The sequence below is a fragment of the Pseudorasbora parva genome, chromosome 25 (assembly GCF_024679245.1).
Source record: "Pseudorasbora parva isolate DD20220531a chromosome 25, ASM2467924v1, whole genome shotgun sequence".
Classification (NCBI taxonomy): Eukaryota; Metazoa; Chordata; class Actinopteri; order Cypriniformes; family Gobionidae; genus Pseudorasbora; species Pseudorasbora parva.
The window spans coordinates 21,263,878-21,283,713 of NC_090196.1; the positions used below are offsets into that span (position 1 = coordinate 21,263,878).

The window sequence follows — 19,836 nt, forward strand, 5'->3', positions numbered from 1 at the left end:
ACGAATAGCAACATCACCAGAAAAAGTACACATAAGAGCTTATACATATTAATTAGCAAGTAAAAGTAACATTAAATGTGTTAGCAAGACTGTTAGCAATTGGAAAGATATTTCAAGAGTAAAAAACAGAGTCCTTACAACTCTTTGGTGCGACGTGCTCGACGAACAGGTGAGTGGGTCTCCAAATTTAGCAGCTCGGGGGGAAGGTCTTTCCCCTGGGAGAGCAACCAGGCCTTCTCCTCTCGCTGCTTCCTTCTACGCGCACGTTCTGAACAACACAACAACCCATTGGTGAATGACAGAATAATAAAGCCAAGTCTTGCACTTATTACCATTAACTCTTTCCCCGCCAAACACAGAATTTTCCGGTATTGGTGAGAAAATGCTTCCCCGCCAAACAGAATCTTCTGGGTTTCACCAACATTAAACAGAGTCTTTTTTGTGAAAATGATCAAAACGTTGGCCGTGGCTGGCAACTTTTTTCTTCTTTTTTTTACACTGACAGGAGAGGTGCAGGTATGAGATCACTTTGTAGGCCAAAATGCAGAAGCGAGTTTTTCATGTGTTTTTTTTAAATGGAATTTTGGTTAAATAGCTTAAATAAGGTCTGTGGTGAACACAAGCTCAAGACACTTTCACGTTTTATTCTATGACATAAAATACATAAGTATTACCCCACTCAAGATTGTTTGAAGCTGTTACCCGTCTTGAAAAAGGCGGTTGCTAACAAGTGCCTAAATGGAACTACAGAGGCTGTCGGGAGATTAAAATGTCAGCTCATTATGCTCATAGTTATGCTCTTATAAATTAGTCTAACTCAAACGTTCTGGGAAAATGTGATAATTATCTTGATGGGCAAAACGTTTAAGTATTATAAACTTTTGTTGATCACTAACTGCCAGTTGGCCTACAAAGTGACGTCATACCCTCACCACTCAATAGTGCACGTTACCTGCACACTTGTGCTTGGGCCAACGTGATGAAAAGTTGGCAAATGAAAATCAAGTAATAATAAGAGCAAATCATCAGGCAACTTTAGAAGGCACATTTGATCAAAGGGCACAGGCAAGATAAAGGGGAGAAGTGCTTTATGTGCTGACATTAAAGGCCCTGACTGACACACCCTGCTGGGAGGATTAAAAGAGATTGAGGAAGAAACCACTGGAGAGAACTGCAGGCTCGATCGTCATCCATAATACATTAATGTGGATAGGCCCATCAGCGGCAGCACAATCAAGAGTTAATTAACCCGCTGACAGAAGATATCAGAGCTGGATGATTCTCACGAGGAGCGAGGTTGATCGTTTCCCCTAGCTCAGCTCTTTGGATGATTAAAGCCGCCTTGGGTTAAAAGCACGCTGATTTCAAAACCGCCATGTTGAGACAAGACCATAGAATGTGCTTTAGCATCAGGGTGTGTTTGATCATGCTGCTGGGGAAACTTGGTCGGCGGTTACCTGAATTGTGACTCACCCTCGACAGCTTTGACTCTCTCCTGTTCTTCTCTATCTCGTTCTTCCTGAAGCAGTCTCTCTTCTTCTTTCCGTTGTTCAGCGAGCAGGACTTGCCTTTCCAGGTCCTCCTCCCTCTGTTTCTCCACCTCCATTGTGGTTCGTGTCTGCTTTACACAAATGCATAAATTAAACTCCAGCTTACATCACGTATACAAACAAGAAATTACTGAGACGCGTTTAAAAAACGTTGAAAAAACCCACCCCAATCTCTTTAATGCCATGTTGTTCCGTGTGGCTGTTGTATTCCTCAGGCGGATTCAGTAGCTTCTGCTTCATCTCTTTCTCCTGGGGAAGAATAACCTTGTCAGTTGTACTTACACACATATGTGGGTGTCAGGTAGGTCACTTGAGGGATATAGGCCCCTCCCAAATGTGCCCTTTGTTTAACCAAAGCAGGAAGCTAAAGAGTGTCATTGCACAACCAAACAGCCCATGGCGACAAAGGCCCATCAAAATCAGCCCCTTTCCCCCGTATCTCTGTATATTCAGGATCTTCCGCTCTGTCTATTACACCACAACACTTAATCCCATGCTAGAAGATGGAGTGTCTGTGGGATCACCACTTAAGAGGTCAAAAAACCCGCAGCGCTGCAGGCCGTCAATCACCATGCTCCAGCTCACCTCAAGGTGAGAGCCTGCCACATGGCGACGGCTAGATGGATTGGCTCTGACAGGGCTGTGAGCATGTGTGCTTGTGTGAGAGAGAGTGGGTGTAGGGGTTTGATTTGAAGAGGCAGTTGTCCAAGTCAAAACCCGTTGCATCAAGGTTGCGAAAGAAAGTATCTGGTTCTTTGCGGATCTATGTACAGGTGTGAAAAATGTGAAGTTGCATAACGTTGGAAGCACTGAAGCAAGATGTACATTTTACAGTGAGAGTATGTAATGGTGATTGCTGGAAGCGGGGTAGCTATGGCAACGAGACACTCTAATAGGTCTTGATTAGCTACGGAAATGACATGTCAACACCACTGCAAAGTGTGCATACCAACATGCATCAGATATAGGCAGTTTTCTCACTGGTAAGAAAAAGATTAGGTATTTAGTTTCTCTATTATCTATGTGCATATTTAATCAATAAAAAAACAATAATAATAATATTAAATACCTTTTCATCTCATCTGATTGTATACTTGCCTACTCTTCATGCTGCCTTGTCAAGTACAACAAATTCAATGCTTAAACACTGGTTAATAATATTAATGCTAAATAAATTTAATAAAAACGCCTTACCTGTTGCATAACTTGAAAATGTCCTAATTTTTAATTGAAATAATCATTAAGAAGAGAAGAACATTAAGATCTCTTTCAAGCTAGCAATATTATATTATAAATTAAGAAAATATAATTTAATATTTATTAATTCATAAGAATGTTTTCTAAATTGTAGGAAGGAATTCTCATTTGTTCTCAAACTACTAAACAGTAGTTTAATATGTCACCATTTTTTTCTGGAGATGGCTATCTTCTACTGAGATGATAACCTATATCCCAGTTCCACTGATAACATGACTCATCATTACGTCACATCACATGAGGTGCGATCATCAGACAGACTGAAAAGTCTCACCTTGTGTTCAATCATGTTACTGATCTCAGGCAGGAAGTTTTGCGTAATGATGCGGTGCAGGTGCCGGTCCTGAGAAGAGACCCTGTCCTTAATACTTTCGGCCAGATTGACCCACTGTTCCTCTGTGTCGCACACCAGAGACCAGACACCACGCTCGCGCTCTGATAACACATTAAACAAACAGTACCTCATTAACAGATTAAAAAAATTCATGTTCAGAGATCAGTTAAAAAATTGCACATGATGCAAGTGTGACACAAATGGGAATTTAATAATAAAACTAAGCATCAAGATAATGTGTCAAATGCTTTTAAATCTATCAAGCTGCCTACCATATTTTGAGCTTTGATCTCTTAGAAATCTCTGAAGGCAAGCTACAACTGCTGGCATGGTTGCTAGCATTTCATTTCAACTTGTGTCATGAAAGCTCCAAATTTCATGCTTTTGCTGAAAGAGCATTTCATGCTCATTGCAGCAGACATGTATTACAGTCGCCATGGGCACTGTAAGACACTTACATTGCAGATAAAAAAATTGGTTCTGCAATAACTCAACATCTCTATACCTTATAACCTTATATCTGGACCATATAAATCCAACTAAAAGCAGCAAAACCCGTTTCTCACCTATTCCAGGTTTAGACTCCTCTGCACTTTCATCCTCTTCCTTCACAGAGTCCTCCCCCTCCTCCTCCCTGAAACAAACAAGATTAGACTCTTTTCTTTCTAAATAATTCAACTTCCAAGCACCAAATTATGACTAGTACGCATGCCATACAATGCATTAACAGATGTTTAAAGAGGCCCTTACATTGATACATAAATATCTTCAGACTTCTTCTTTGGTGGCCTCCCTCTTCTCTTCTTCTCAGACACTTTGTCATAAGCATAACTGTGAAAATGGTACGCATGTGTTTTTTTTACAACTTTTAACATACCTTTTAGCAATTATATTATAAACCATACATGTATGCAGACATGTGAAATCATCTCCATACCTGTATTGTGGAGACATCGCTTCGACTGGCTCCTCTTTGTACAGCCGTGTACCGTAAAAGTACCAATAGAGGGCCCCATTTCCATCCTGGCCCAGAGGCTCAACGCGCAAACTGTCTGCATCCAGGCCCTGCAAAACCCAGGATCTCTTTTAGACTCGGTTATGGTAAGTACTAAGCAAATGCAAACATGTATCTGTTTTTTTTTTAATGGAGCAAAAAGTGTGCAATTACACATGAAAACAAGGTTGCTACCTTAAGCCTGTCGAAGACATCCGCAGCATCAAGACGGTAGTCACAGAGTCTGTGCAAAAGCTCCACCTGTGTGCGGGGTGGTAGCACCTCAAACTGGTGCTCCTTCAGTGGATTGGGCTTCCCTTCTTCTAATTCCCAGCGGTAGTTGATAATGTCTTCTAGATAACTGCTAAAGGACTGAATCCTAAAAAGAAACAAAATAGTCTTGGTTAAAATACATCTTTACATCTAGAATAGACAAACTAAAATGTTCCCATTCAAAGTTGTGAATTTTGTGCACAAAAAAAAAATCTGAATATTATAAAGCAATTTGCAAATAAAGCAGCGGTTTCATCACATGTGCTTAAGAGAACAAAATCATCAGTTCCAGGAAAAAAGGACATGTTTGCTAACAACACAAAACATCTGCCGGTCTGATGTCTTGGAGTGGCGGTGTGAAAATATATTTTTGGAAAGTAGTCAAAAATCTTTCGATGCACATAGGTACTTATTCAGAAAATGTTTTTCCATTTATGTTCATTACTAACACCAACAGAATCATTTACGTTTTTTTGAAAAATTAACATCTCTGCATTTCCATCCCGCATTTCATATTCCAAAATTTGCATAAATTACCTAGCCTGCATGCCAGCCGAACTTAGCCCCGCCCACAACATTTTTAGGTCGGGCAATTCGGTCTGGCATCACCCCATAGAGGAGTAATTATCCCCAAGCAGAAACTGTTCGGACCAATGAAATCATCAGGGCGGGCTTTAGACGATGACGGACAGATGATCAACAGTAACGTAATCATGCACATCATCAAAGGGGCTTGGATTATATTTGTTCAAATCCTAAACGGAGAGCTTGTTTGTATATGCGTTCACCTTCATCATTTCTTTCAAAGATGATGATCATTTTGGGTAAGTACTCTGTGTATCATTAAATTTTTTTATTTTTTTCAACACCGGCAAAGATCGTTTATTCCAGCGCGTGTGCAGACAGGGTTGCCAAGTTTTTACAACAAAATCCGCCAACAACTAGTCCTAAACAATAGCTTCTCGGGGGATTCTCTGGGGGGGAAATGGCGTTTGGGGGTAAAATGTGTTTTATTTTGGCAAGATTGCCTGCTGAAATTCGCACTCATGGGTCTATATATCACATCATAGTCACTTCAACCCTTGGACATATAAAACAACCGCGGAAAAAATGCGGACTTGGCAACACAGTAGTTGAGCTCTGTCTCTTGACATTTGACTATGCGTCGCTTCGTTGCTCTGATTGGTTGTGGGTCTAGCCAATTGATGTCTTTCCTGGTTCGGCTGAAACACGCCCCATAATCACAGCCCAATGGAGCAGTTTCAGACTCATATTCTGACTAGAATTGAGTATGACTACGTCAGTCTATAAATTACCTGTGACAACAGGAAAACTGAAGCACAAAATCTTACACTTGTCCACTAATGGGTCAAGTACCATTAAGCAACCCAAACAAAAGCAAAGTAAAAGCAACAATCTTCTTTGCGGCAGTTAGGGTCTTCCACCTTGATTTTAAGTTAGGATCCACTTTATAAACTATTCATATGATTTAAGTACTACTGTGTTTTTTTGTGATGCAGGCTAAAAAAAAAAAAAGGGAAAAAAAAAGAAAAAAAGTTAGTTCTAGGTGGGGTCAATTCGATCAACCAAACACCCAGTTCCTGGTACTAATGCGTAGGGTAAGGGTGAGCCTTAGGACAACAAGAGAGAAGGTAGAGAGCAAAAAAGAATAGAAAGAATAGGCTTATCTTGAGAAAGCAGAATGATCTCTCTCACAGCTGCAGGCCCCCTGCCATTCCATCTTTCTCCGCCTCTCTCTCTCATCCGTAACACTCCCTCCCCCATTCTGCTGGAGCGTTTAGCACATGTAGAATGAAAAGGGCACTTCTGTGAAAGGCCAGTGCCCCGCGGCCTCCCCCTGGATGCCAGTTGCTGTCGAATCCAATAAAACCCTGCGTCCTGTTAACGGCCTGCCTGAGTATGCGAAAGGGATCATTCTTGCCTACCCAGTCATCGACCGGACTCCTTTTTGCTGCTGATGAGGCACCGCTATGGAAGGGAGCTCTCTTTAGGGGCTAGTCATTCATCACAGCACTGACTCACACAATAACTCACTCTCTTTACTGGGATGGGGGGCCCATGGCCCCTTGACCTACTACTGCTGCAGGTAACCTAGTTCCATGACTACAGCGGTACTACACTCAACTGGTCCCATTGAAGATGGAGTCTGAGTCAGACACAGGATGTGGGTAGGGCAATACCATGCATAAGATCCTTCAACAGCACAGAGGAGAGTTGCAAAAACACCCAAAACAGTACAGTATAGTCAAAGGAGTATTAACAGTTCAAATATAAGTTAAGCTCAATCAACATTTATTGCATAATGTTGATTACAAAAATGGACTCATCCTTCATTTTCCTTTGTATGCTGGCAAGGCAACACATTTGTAAAATTGCTCATTCTTTAAAGAAAAGTTAGCTATTTTACAATACTAAAATCATTCATACAACCCTCATAGTTTACATCTGACTATACATCTAAAACAGCGAGTATGATTAACGTTTACAAATTGGCCCCTTTCACTTTCACTCCAAGTGCCTCACTGTACCCAGATGTTTGCTTTTTTAAAGAAAAAGGGAAATGAATGTGGAAATGAATTTTTATGGCAGTCAACACCATGCCAACAAGTGTTGATGATTGAGCTTCAAGGGTAGTTCACACAAAAATTTCATTAATAATATACTCGCCCTCAATTTGTTCCAAACGCGTAAGATCTTCGGAACACAAATTAAAAGATTAGTTCACTTCAAAATTAAAATGTCCTGATAATTTAGGATTTTTCTTCACATAATGGTCTTCCATTGCAACCAACTGGTTGAAGGTCCAAATCAAGGCTCTGCACGATCATAGCTGAGGAATAGGGTCTTATCTAGTGAAGTGCTTCGAAACTGCGTTGATTTGGACCTTAAACCAGTTGGTTGAAATTGAAAACCATTATGTGAAGAAAAATCCTGGAATTTTTTCCTAAAAAACCTTTTGACTGAAGAAAGAAAGATATTAATCTCATCTCTTGGATGAGATGGGGGTGAATAAAATATAAGAACATTTTAATTTTGAATTGAAATAATGCTTTAAGATATTTTGATGAAAATATTACAACTTTCAACGACGAGAAAGGTAGTAAAGACATCACTCAAATACAGTGGTTCAACCCTTTAAATGTTATGAATTGACGAGAATATCTCTTTTCTACAGACCTAACATGCTAACACTTGAGAACAGAAAAAAAATATTTTAAACTGATGTGGAAACAGTGGAAGAATTTGAGAAGCTAGACCATCTCACAGTAGTAGCCTATTGAGTAATATTGAGACATATTGAGTAATCAAATGAATTACTAACCTCAGTTTTTTTTATGGGTTTGATATCTATATTTGCTCTGCCAGTAACAGATGAAGTAAGGGGGGCTTGTTTTGCACAGATTGAACTAATCATATTGAAAGAAAATACTGAAAGATGATCATGAGTACTATCGTTATGTCTGTCCTATAAAAACTGATGAATTATTCTTTCTGGGTAAGATTGTCTAAAATAGTTTGAGAACTCTGCTGGTCGATTAAAGCATTTAGAAGTGATTTGCTGGAGTCTGTCTGGTTCATTGCTGCGCAGCAAGTTAGCATGTTTAGACACTAGAGATATTACCCCTATTCTTAAATGATAGTGTTTAGTGGAACACTAGAAACCTTATTCTCAAGTGATAAGAGTTCAAAATGGTTGAGATGTTGACCAACTCGAATAGGTATTGAAGTATGCTTAGTAGAGTAAAAAATGAATTGGTGCATATAGGGAAATCACGTGCATATAGGGAAAAATCTACCACAGTAATTAAAATGACAGAATTACATTTTTTTGGGTGAACTAACTAGGGATGTCAATGATTAATCGATGATCGATTAATTGTCGATAGGACATTTCATCGATAAGACTTATCGATCATCAATTAAGCAGGGTCATGCACGTGCGTGCGGCTCATCCGTGAAACAGGAGGAAAAAATGAAGCGAGCGTGCCCGAGTTATATTTGGGACCATTTTACAGCTGGAGTTACACCTTTATTATGACTGCAATTTTGCATGTGCATTCGCAGCCTTTTGTTTTGTGCAAATGTAAGTTGTAATATTGTGTTTATTTTGTGCAGGCCTATCTATAGCTGATTTATCTCATAAGGATGCATTTGGTTAATAATTAACATTAGAGGTGAGTGGGAGTAAAAGCGTGGCGCTGATCAGCTTTAGCATGCAGCTTCAACAGCAATGCACAGCTAATCATGACTATGATTGGGACTGTCTTATTACACAACATTAATGAGAACACTATTGTAATAAAACATTGTGAATGATAATTATTTGGGTTTATTTGCCGTGTGTTTCATTGCGTTGATCCAGGAAGAGCGCATGTAACTTAGTTCAAGTTCACTTGTGCATTTGCATCAGATTGTGCTGAAGTAATCTGTAATATTACATTTATTTTGTAACGTTATATATGTGATCAATCATACAGGATGCGTTTCTTTTAGCGAAATAAAACGCACAAGCAAATGGCTTCAGTGTAACGTACGGCTACCGGTTTTCATTCAGTGCTACAGCTTTAGCGTGTACAGAGCAATGCATAATAACTAGGATTGGGAATGTCTGTCATATATAACAGAAACGAGAACACTATTTTAATAAATGGTTGTAAATTCATTGGGTTTAGGTGCCGTGTTCAGAGCGTTGTTCCAGGAAGAGCACGTGAACACCACAGGTCTCCCATTCTGAATATGAATATCAGCAACTCAGTTCAAGTTCACTTGTGCATTCGCATCATTTTGTGCAGATATAATTTGTAATTTTGTTTACAATTTTGTTAACTTTATATAAATCTGATTAATCTCATATAGGAAGCTTTTTGTTGAGTTAAATAATGCGCTAGCAAAGAGCTTTAGTGTAACTCACCAGTGTTGATTCAGCGCATCCGCTTCAGCTCGCGCAGTTCAAACAGCAACACACGACTAATAATAACTATGATTGGGACTGTCACATTACATAACATTAATGAAAACAATATTTTAATAAGTCGTTTTGAATTCATTGGATTTAGGTGACGTTTCAGCACGTTGTTCTTGCAAGAGCATCCACACATTCTGAATATCAGATCTGAGGCGGCTTTCGTGTTGTATTACAGGTTATATTTGGTTAATAAATAAGTCATTTAATTAAATTATAAAACACATCGACTAATTTTACAATCCCATAGCCCTTTGTTTAGATAAAAAAAATCCTTCTCATTCATTTGGTGAAGAACATGGCATTTTGAGCAGCATTTGCATATCCTGTCATGCTGTCGGCTATAAGCCACTGCTGTAGACGCATATCGCAGTTTTAAGGTTAATGAATAATCAATTAATTGATCGTTAATTTAAACGACGATCGATCATGGGAATTTGTGAAAATTGACACCCCTAGAACTAACCCTATTTAGCACATTCCTTTTAAGTTGGCATGAAATGTAAATGACCGTGATTAAAATTTCATGCCAACTTATTTAATTTAATCAATTTCCTAGATGCATAGTTATTATTAAATATATATAAAAAAAAAAATATATATATATATATATACCTAGATTTTTAATTTAAAAAATATATAACTATCCTAGTTTTTTTCATTAATCCGTTTACTAGGATGTACGTCACAATATGGGAGAAAAGATCTGTCGCTACTTCAGTTACATCACAACTTTAAGGGAACAGGAAATACTGATGGTGATGAACTTACGTGATGTCGCTGCGTTGGTAACATCCTTTCAGCAAGGAGCAAAGGAGGTCTGAGAGGAAGTCTTGGTCTTGTTTCAGTAGTGCTTGCTCAAGTTCCTATCAAAAAGAACAGCAGGGAGGGGAGGTTAGCTATTTCAGCAGGGTTGAGTTTAACTAGCGGCTGCTTTTACGAAGGTATTAAACAATATTGGCCTAAACATCCTAGGTTGACATTTTTATACCACTCATTCACTGATGAGAAAATATTGTGGCTTACTAACACTACATAACATGGGTGCTCATAGCAGTAACATAGTTTTATGAATTTCATTAGGTAGTTTGACATTTTCTGCAAAGCAGTGTAACCTCCCGTTACCTCTTTAGGGGTACTGAAGCTAAAAGTAAGGGGATGCAATAACAGATCATGTTTGACTACCTTCTAAGGTTGTCACTAGGCATTACGACTGAAACCAGAGAAAGACAGATTGTTGTTATAAGGAACTGCCTGTAGAGAAATGTCACTCAACCAAAGCCAGTTCGGGAACCAACCTGACAAACTTCCATTGTTGGCACATTTTAAAAACACCCAATGTGCACTGCATGTTTGGTGAATGTGGTAGTGCTTATACACTATAAGATTATACCACCATAAAGCCATTTCTAACACTTTTTGACTATGATAAAACACGGGCTGCAAGATTAATCGCAATTTACCTGAAATCCTGCTTAAACCAATTTGACTTAATGCGATAATTTTGTATGTGCAGCTTGTCACCGAAGTATGGCTGTGATCAGTAGTAAATGCTACTCCATTTTAAAGCACTGCGAGTTAGAGTCACTTATACCCAAGAAGGCTTGAACTCAGATAACCATATATTGCCATAGTTGTGTGTTTATTAGTCATGTTTAATCAAGTGTTTCAATCTTTTGTTTATTCAGCTACAATGATAGTATAGTGCCTATAGGAATTTCCTGGAATGGCATGCGTTATTGTACAATTTGCGACCCATATTTTAATTTTAATGCCCAAAAGCAACCCCTGGCTTTCAGATGGAGCAGCTCTTACCACTGATCACGGCCGTGCTTCACAAGCTGGAAAAATTAACTCAGCCTTTGCCAAATAATGTGTGGTTTAATTTTGATTAATTGTGCAGCCCTAGGTCCAACCAGTCAAATTTTTAAAAGTTCCAAGAAAATGTACTTGATGCGACAAAAATGCAGAGGTTTGCACGCTGAAGGTTGAGTACTAAGAATGTCATAATGTCAACATTCCTGAAGCACTGATGCATTACACCATAACATCTGGAGGCGTAGCCTAGTCATGAAAGATCTGGCCACCATTGTAGACTTAATCACTTTGAGGAGCAATCCATGAGCCATTACCATCGAGAGCTATTACCATCATGACCTTGGGCAAGACAATTCACCCTGTGTTGCTCTGGAAGTAATTTCCCTATAGGTGTACTGCAAGTTGCTCTGGATGAAAGTGTCAGCTTAATGACTATTCAAAGCAAATTAGACATCTGAACAGGCTATGAAAACATTAGGTAAAACCAATACGGGAAGCAATAAGTCACTGTCAAGATGAATTAGCAATGGAGTACTACAAGAGTACAAAAAGATGGTAAAAAAAAAAACCTGAGAAGTTTGATATACAGTAAAATAATTAAGACTGTACTGAAAATACTCCAAAAAATTCTCCAGGTTCTCGATAAAGCTTCTAGAAACAAGATAGAACTGAGGTTTAACCTTGACCTGTCTTCTTCCATTGTGTTGCAGCTATTGAGGGTTTATGAAGCAGCAATAAGTGGGACTGCAAACTCCAGCCTCCTGAAAGGAACAGAAGAGAAGCTAAGCGACAGCATGAGCCCACAGCCACAGCTAGGGCTAGGCTGACCCAGAACAACCCGAACCAGCATGAACCGCTCTCTCTTCAGAATGCCCAATGTCACTCTAAGAAAAAGGGAGGGGGAGCTTGAGAAATGTAAATGGCCAGTGCTCTATCACCGATCTATCTCAAGGAGCTTAGCGACTGCGGTTGCTTTCTTTCACGAGGACACAGCGAGCCACTCAGTCCCTCAGGCAACAGGGAGCACTTTCCAGCTCCCATATAAAACATCCTCCCCCTTTACCCTTTCAGAGTAGAGTGACACTACAAAATTAACTCAAGGGCGAGAGAGGCAGCCCATCCATTCATTGAGAGATTCACTCAAGCTGCAGATTGCCGTTTCTCTCTAGAGAAATGGTAGAGAGAACGGGGTCATGGAGGGTCAGCTCACACACCTCCTGGCTGTGGAGAGGAAACCAGGAGCCCGGTGTCAGCAGGAGGAAAAACAGAATGAGAGCTTGAAAACAGGATGAGACACGCTTGTGCTTAAGGTGGGGGAAAAAGCACTGTCCTTAGATTGTTCTCTTGGAAAAATATGGTGGTGGTGTTGCTTAACATGCTGAATTCATTAGGCTTTTTTTGGGTTGATTGTTGAAGCAAATTAAAAGCTATTGATTATCCCCTCTGGGTATTCAATAAGGAGGCTAAAGTGTCTGTGAAACTCCTTATTGAAGGAGACGGTCTGTTTGGGCAGGAAGTACAGAGGTGAAATGGATACACCGTAACAAAAAGGGTTATAGCCGTTAAAAATGTGGAATGTCTTCATCTATTTATATCCATTTTGCACAACTCACTCAGTGTTTGGGGCTACCAGGTACATCCAAGATCATCTTCAAATGATGGGCCACTCTGGCCTTCCGCACGTCCCTCAGGTCCTCCGTTACGCCTACAAAACTTCCTGGTCCCTTGACAGTTAGAGCACCAGAGAGGGCCCATCTATCAGTACAGCCTCAACTTTGATCACACTTCAAACCTGAGGCTAGCTGCGGGGGATTAACACAGCCCTACTTCGCTTTTGAAGTGCCATTCAGTGGCTCAGATGGCATGGCAGAGAAGGGGAATTAATGTTGTGTGTGTCCTTTCCACAACAAAGTCTCCTTTAACAGCTCCCAAAAGATATCAGACCTCAATCTTCTTTCTTAACTAACTAGTAAAACAGGTATGGTAAGTGCACAATGCAGTTGGGAAAAAACAAAACAAGAGCCGCACCACAGGAACTTTCCCAGGAACTAGGGACTTTGGGGTGGTACTCGGTGTGTTTCAACCGCAGGTACCAGGGTCTAAATAAAAGTTACGGGTAAAGATATCCCCGGGGGGGGATTTTTCAGGAATGACTTTTTACTGTGCCGAGTCGAAGTACTCTCAGAAGTCTCAAATGGTGTTTGGTCGCTTTTAGAACCAAACACCATTTTAATAAGAGTTCCAGAGACTTGTTGTTCTGGGTAATTTGGGTGGTAACAGGGCTATAGTGATAGTATTCGATTAATCATTAGGACAAGCATTTTCAGTCAAGGTTTAAGGAATAGTTCAACCAACAATGAAAATTATATAATTTGCTCACTCTGTATGATATTTTAAAGAATGTTTTGAATGTTTTTGTCAAAACAATGGAAGTCAGTGGGGTCCAAAACAACACTGGACCTATTAAATTTCATTGTATGGACAGAAAAAAATACAAATAAATGTCTCTTATAAAATATCTTTTTTAAAATATCAGGTTTCGAACAACAAAAGATAAGTAAATAATGACAATTCTAATTTTTGGATAGGCCTGCACGATTATGACAAATCATATTTGTCGATTATTCCTTTGAAATTGTAATGGTGATTATTAAATATGATTATCATGGTTTACATTTATGTTTTGAATAGCTTTATACCATTGTTTGAAGCAACTGCATGCCATATTTTTATATAAAAATGAAAAAAGCTGAAAATACTCACTTGTATTGAAAACTTGTATTGCTTTTCTGTAGTATTAATCCTGGAATGTTAACTATAAATTGGTTTGCTTTCTTCTTTAAATATTAATAAGTAAAAATAAATAAATATGCATTGTGATATATTAGAGCTTTCACACCGGTTAGTTCGATATAGGATCTAGGCATCATGTTGGTTCCCAGAAAACTTCCCCTTCCTGGTTGCATTTGCACCAACAGTAATTCTGAAATTAGCCATGCTTGTTTTATTTTTCATTTTATTTTGATTGTGTGGTTAAATTTAAAAAAGTATTAGTGTTTGCGGTGTGGTTGACATCCACGTCATGTTTCGCTTGCTCCCCTCAAAGTTGCGTTGAATTTTCTTCTTAGCATAAAGTTTGATAGGTCCATCTATCACTGTTTTAGCTACTTCATCGAGTTAATATATAGGCTGTGTATGTACACAGCTTTTTAAAAATGTTGACGGGCATCAACTCTTAAGCATGCAGAATAATGCAAGTAGATTTTTTTTTGGTAATTGTGGCTTTAAAAAGATAACTTAATCATGGCATCCGTAATCACATTTATAAATTCGATTAATTGAACAGCCCTATTTTTGGATGAACGACCCCTTTAATAGTTAACCAAAATATTCTTCAATGTGGCTGACATTGTAGTTCACATGACAAAGGTGGATTTAGAATGCCTGAATTTAGTTTCAAAAGTGACACTACTGAAAACAAACATAAGGAGCCGGCAACCTATGGCATGGGACAATCACTGGCGCGTGACACTTACTAAAGAGATGTGTGTTTTAAATAGATTTTTTCTATTTCCTTGAACTTGTGTACCAATGTACATTTCGGGGTAATCATTCCTTATAGTCACAAACACTTTTTAACATGTGCTAGTTTGCAGATCCGACAAACCATTCGCACGACCAGTGGTACGAGCTTCTGTGAGTCTCCCTCAGGGTGCCATAAGTTTGCCGAACGCTAAATTGTTAGGCTGTATATTTTATTAGTCTCAGAGCTAATTAACTGAATGTTACTGATAAGGTTGTGTGTGTATCTGCCATGACAGATCTTTGAGAAACCTGAGCCGCCCTCGGTATCAGTCTCTGGTGCACACCAGAAACTCTCCATACAGGCAATTAACAGCTCTTGTTGGTTAATAAAGTAACAGGCTGACAGTGAACATTGATCTATCTGTATAACGTTCTCTCCACTCCCTGAACTGTATCTCCTGATCCCACATTTGTCAACGTTCATAACAGCACAGCAAGGTTATTTAGAGAAATTTTACCAACCTAATTGTGGCTCTTCCAATAACAGAGACCTTCTTATAAAGTGTTTGCAGTGCTCCAGATTCCACTGAACGGCACTAGACTGGCAGTTGAGGATAACGTACAGTGGAGATACAATCGAGATAAGTTATGGTTTCTCTCTTCCCAAGAACTTAACCATGCATACAATAACTCTCATAAAGTAACCAGTGAAAAACCGCCTTGTTAGCACTTATCCTCTGACAACCTCAGATATTTCCTCTTTCTTAAATTTGAATGGTGGACTTTCTACAATATAAGTTTATGGATAACATTGTATATGCAAACCAAAAATTGTATATTTTTTTCCACATGCAAGGTCAGCATATACCTTATACTTTGGGAATTTTACAAATAATTGTGTCACATTCAGTGAGTTTTTATCCCCATGTCTTCTGCTAATAACTTAAAGGAACTGTAAGAAACGTATTTCAATTAATCATAAAATGGTCCTGATATGTCACTAGACATTAAGAAATCCTGTTAATTTCAAATACTTATATCACTGACCACAGTAGTCACTGCAGGATTTTGTCATTTAAAAGTTGTTGTTGTTGCTGCCCTCAACTGATGTTGATGTTGTCATGTTGTGTTTTGGCCTGAAGCTCCACCCTCAACCTATCTACCAATCATGAAGTCAGTAGTGTTTTGGCATCTGGGTTGCCAGATCTGCTCAAGTTACCACAGCTGAAGCTACAAATTTTCCCGCTGGATCCTGCAGCCTATCTGGCAACTTCAAGTCAGGGGGGAGGGGGAGAGGGGATACACCGGCAGTACCAGTTTTGGCCACAATCTTACGTACACTTCCTTTAAAGTTGTTGAAAGCGATTTCTTATAAATGGCTTGGAATGACCACAACAAACTTTTAGCCAATCAGCAGTAGGGGGCGTATACACCCATCATAAGGTAGGACATTACATTAGGCATAGACATTACATTACAAAAGAGAATATCACTGGAAAAAGAAGGGTTACAATCAGGCACGAGTTTTAGGATCCATGTTAATATTAGAAAAGCTTTCCAGTTCTGGAGAGATCCATCAGGGAAGGTCTGAAAACAGACACAGAGGTTGCGTTATTTCTGCTCCATATGTAAGTAACACTGGTTTTGAGTGCATGTTGCTGGTGACTAACAAAGTAACAAGAACAAAGTACTAACAAAGTAACAAAGTAACAAGTATATATATTTTTCGTGAAGCTTGTGCTATGATAAAGAAACATCCACTTCTGCCTTGTGTGTTTGTGCATTTTGGGGGCGGAGCAATGAATGGTGGGGTGTGTTTGTTTGGGTTGATTTTAGGGGCGTAATGATACACTCGTGACACGATTCGATATATATCACGATACTGAACTCACGATACGATAAGTATCCTAATATTTTAAGTATAGTTTAAATATCAAAGTAGGGATGCACCGATACCACTTTTTTGTAAACGAGTACTTTCATTTTGTTAAATGCACTACCTTTTGAGCCTCCTCTGGACAATTTCGCTAAGCACAATTTGCAGTCCGCCTTTGTTTTGTCGTCTTCATTCACTTTGAAAGAGTTCCACACGGCTCACATCTCGTCTCGTCTTGCCTTCTCCCCGCTCTGAGCTGCAGCCGGGGCCTGGGGGTGGGCACTCGGCGCCTGTGATTAACCCCTTACACGCCGATCAAACATTTCTCAGACCATGGTATAGTCCCTGGTATCGGGGAACTTTTAACCAGTATTTTCGAAAATGTGGTATCGAGGCCGATACCAGATACTGGTACATCCAAAAAAAAAAAATAATAATAATTTATATATATATATATATATATATATATATATATATATATTTTTTTTTTTTTTTTTACTTTTTTATTATCATTAAAACAATATTATTATTATTTGTGTAGGCCTATTATTATCAGGACCCCCAAATATTCCCCCATTGCATCATTACACATTATATTCAACATTATATTTTTGTTCTGTGTGCATTCTCAGTACCTGTACAAACTTTGGATGCAAATCTATGACGAAAGGGGATGTGTGAGATAATGTTTAGAAAGTATGAGGTTTGTGGATAGGGCATGCCTTGTATGACAAGATAATGTATGTTGGTTTGCTTGTGTTATGTACATTTAAAACAAAAATATTTTGAAGAAAAAAAAAATTCAACATTATATGTAGTTGTTTAATGTAATAATGTCATTGAAACTTGATTTTTTTTTTCCCTCACAAATTACTCATGCTTCCAATACAGGCAGCGCTTCAGATGAACCAGTCCCTCACAGTTCTAATCGCAAGAAAGGGTGTAAAAATGGCCGCTCTCAAACTGTAAATGTTTAGCTCATCCAAGAATTTTAATTCTGTATTTACTCACTCATACTGTTTTCGCACGTCACGCAATCATTTGAATGTCCGTGTTTACTACAGGTATGCTGTAAATCTGTTCATCTTAAGCCATCATTCGTGCCTCTTCAGAAAACTTGGATTTGGATTAGACCACTCAATTAGTTATTTTTACAATGCCTTTATGACATTTATTTTTATCTTTTAAGTTTGACAGGAATAATGCACTTTAAAATAGAGGGACAGAAATCAAAAAGGTTTCACAAAGAATATCTTAGGCCCCGTCCACACGAAGCCGGCGCTTTCCCAATCCAATCTTTTTTTCCCTCGTTTCAAGAAATATCTGCGTCCACACTAGATGATGAAAACTGACTAAAAACGATGTAGTTTGCATGCCAGGCCAGTGTGTGGCGCTGTATTTCTGCCACCGAAATACACTAAAAACAGAGAAGAAGCGTTGTGGCTAGCAGGGGTATAGCAGTGGTCGGAGGTGAGGCAAAATATCACAATAAAATAAATACATTTGCTACTTAACAGATGTGTTTTATTAATGCCTATACCTACCCCAACCCAAAACATACCCTTACAATAATGCAGATACGTTAATTAAATGACGCGATATTGATGTGCGCTTGCCCAGTGCCCGTAGTTGTATCCCTTAACTTTTTCACCGTGCTGGACGTAGTATGATGACATCACCGTTTCAGAAAATATACGGATTCGCTGTACACACGAAAACGAAAGATGATTGTTTTCAGATTAACCCACCTTGGGACCCGGTTTCGAAAAATATCGGATTCATGCTTCTAAAACGCCGGATCCGTGTGGACGAAATGCTGATATGGTACAAAATTTATACGTATACAGCTAAACGCGTCTCCGTGTGGACGGGGTCTTAATCTGTGTTTGCAGGTTAAATAAAAACAACAACAATGGTGAGTACATGATGACAGAGTTTACGTTTGTAGTACATCTGTAAATTTGTGTTTGGGTGAATTATACCTTATAAATAGGCCTACTACGGTGCAAGCTGAGCCTTGGCTAAAACAACTCTACATTGCAAATCATCAATCATGTATCATCCATCAACGATACATATCTTAACAACTATATATGGCGATATATCGTTAAACGATCGTGACACCCCTAGTTGATTTCAAATATTAACAGTGTTCAACAACAATTCTCAGAAATTGCTTACAGCTCCTTTAAGTACTAAAATGGTTACTTTTTCCAAAGAAAAGTTTTTTTATGCTATATTCACTGCATAATAGGTATAATATATATAATATAGATATTACATTTTGGTAATACCATCCCCCACTAGTCAAATTTTAGAAAGGGTCAAGAGCAGGGCAGGTTATATGGGACAGAGCTGGGCCACCCATCTCAATGTCAGGGCCAGGTGTAACAGGTGGCCATGGATGGGTGGCCAGGCACATATAGGGTTTGGGATCACCGCACAGGCAACTGAATGTGGATCATTAACTCCCCTTACCACAGCCTCCCATTCTCAAGTCTCTTCCGTGGCCTCCACTTGGTGGTCTTGTTGCCAATATCTTGAACAGGACATTGTCCAATACCCCCAGGTGCTATAATGTGCTTATGCATGGACCATTAACAAGACTAGTTTGCCAGGAAAAGTAAAACAAAACTGAGGATTGCGGATACATGCCTTAAAACATACATAATGACACAACACAGCACCAAATAGTCTTATCATTAAATGAAGAGCACACTGTTGTGCTTGTTAACCAAACAGATGCTTGCACAACCTCAAACTGGCTGCTTTTACCCGTGACAAGTACTATTGCAAAAATAACTTCTCGTTACTTAAAGGCAAGCTTAAGAGAATGTTGCACAGCAATACTTGCTGGTTATAAACGTATTCCTGGAAAACAAAGGTCAACAGGTTGAAAGCTAACATCATAACTGTATAAAATATAACAATGATGAAGAAACTGCATCAAACCCCAAAATCCTAAAATAATATTAATGTTTGTTTTTAGGGCAAATAAATTGCTTAACTGAAATCAGAAAACTAATTTCTTAACATTACTTATAAAATTAATAACTTACAGTCAATGAATGGGGAATTCATATGAAACAACATTATAAATACCAGAACATTTGTTTCCATAAGAGACTACTGAGAGTAATTAAGTGCCACAATGTGCAGATTAAATATTTCTCCTTGTAGACCTAAACACATAACTTAAGCTTGCATTTCAACTCATTTGAAACT

At 38.8% G+C, this 19,836-nt stretch overlaps 1 protein-coding gene across 2 annotated transcripts in view; it reads right to left on the reverse strand.

Annotated features, from left to right (window-relative positions):
* cecr2 (CECR2 histone acetyl-lysine reader) overlaps positions 1-19,836 on the reverse strand; it is a 40,469-nt gene that overhangs the window by 8,279 nt on the left and 12,354 nt on the right. The window contains exons 2-10 of one of the 2 annotated variants that reach the window (XM_067435698.1): positions 10,164-10,258; positions 4,331-4,514; positions 4,079-4,206; positions 3,892-3,972; positions 3,708-3,775; positions 3,082-3,242; positions 1,716-1,799; positions 1,474-1,618; positions 139-268 (exon numbers count right to left, since the gene is read on the reverse strand). In XM_067435698.1, the coding sequence (XP_067291799.1) occupies positions 139-268; positions 1,474-1,618; positions 1,716-1,799; positions 3,082-3,242; positions 3,708-3,775; positions 3,892-3,972; positions 4,079-4,206; positions 4,331-4,514; positions 10,164-10,258 (1,076 nt within the window). Of the gene's footprint in view, positions 1-138; positions 269-1,473; positions 1,622-1,715; positions 1,800-3,081; positions 3,243-3,707; positions 3,776-3,891; positions 3,973-4,078; positions 4,207-4,330; positions 4,515-10,163; positions 10,259-19,836 lie in introns of both variants that reach the window. The other variant, XM_067435697.1, reaches the window with a different exon arrangement.